Source organism: Charadrius vociferus, unplaced genomic scaffold, assembly GCF_000708025.1.
Source record: "Charadrius vociferus isolate BGI_N301 unplaced genomic scaffold, ASM70802v2 scaffold1116, whole genome shotgun sequence".
NCBI classification, from domain to species: domain Eukaryota; kingdom Metazoa; phylum Chordata; class Aves; order Charadriiformes; family Charadriidae; genus Charadrius; species Charadrius vociferus.
This window is the reverse complement of record NW_009648801.1, coordinates 349,712-350,376: the sequence shown is the minus strand read 5'-3', so window position 1 is coordinate 350,376 and position 665 is coordinate 349,712. Positions and strand designations below refer to the sequence as shown.

Genomic DNA, 665 nt, shown 5'->3' with positions numbered 1-665 from the left:
GGATGGGGGCTCCTGTGTGTCCCCCTCCAGCCGGGATGGTGCTTTGCTATGTCACACGGGCAGTTGTCCCCATGGTGGGGAGGTGACAGCCCGGAGCTCTCCGTGACTTGTCCCCTTCCTCCGGGGTCTTGCGCAGGTGTCGGAGGGGGATGTGCTCCTCGTGCAGTTGGGGAGCAGCCTGCACTTCCCAGCCATCGAGTGCCTCCGGGACACCGTGTGCACCCGTGCGCTGGCAGGTACGGTGCTCCCCGGCCCACCGGCTTGTCCTGTGGACCCGGCTGTACCGCGGTGCCCACCTGGATCCCTGCTGGGGGCGCTGCAAGTGCTGCCCTGGCCTGCAGGCTGCGGGTGCAAGCAGGGGCAACACAGCTTCCCTGGCTGCTGGCGCTCTCCCCACGCTGTCTCACCCCTTCCAGCCACGGCTCCAGCTTTCGGGGCCGTGTCCCCGGGGTTGGTTGTTTCTGGACTCATCAGGGACCTGACCCTATGCTCTTCTTCCAGCAGCATCTCCACCACGCTCCGTCATCCTGGACTGCTGCCACATCAGCAGCATCGATTACACGGTGGTGGTGGGGCTGGCAGAGCTGCTGCAGGAGCTGCGCAAGCACGGCCTCTCGCTGGTCTTCTGCAGCCTGCAGGGACGTGGGATGCAGCCTGCAGTACGT

General features: G+C 66.2%; 1 protein-coding gene across 1 annotated transcript in view; it reads left to right on the top strand.

The window, feature by feature from the left end:
- Nucleotides 1–665, top strand: part of RNF213 (ring finger protein 213) — a 76,706-nt gene that overhangs the window by 5,180 nt on the left and 70,861 nt on the right. Inside the window, 2 exon segments of the mRNA XM_009886833.1 lie at nt 137–236; nt 502–659. Of these exon segments, the coding sequence (XP_009885135.1) occupies nt 137–236; nt 502–659 (258 nt within the window).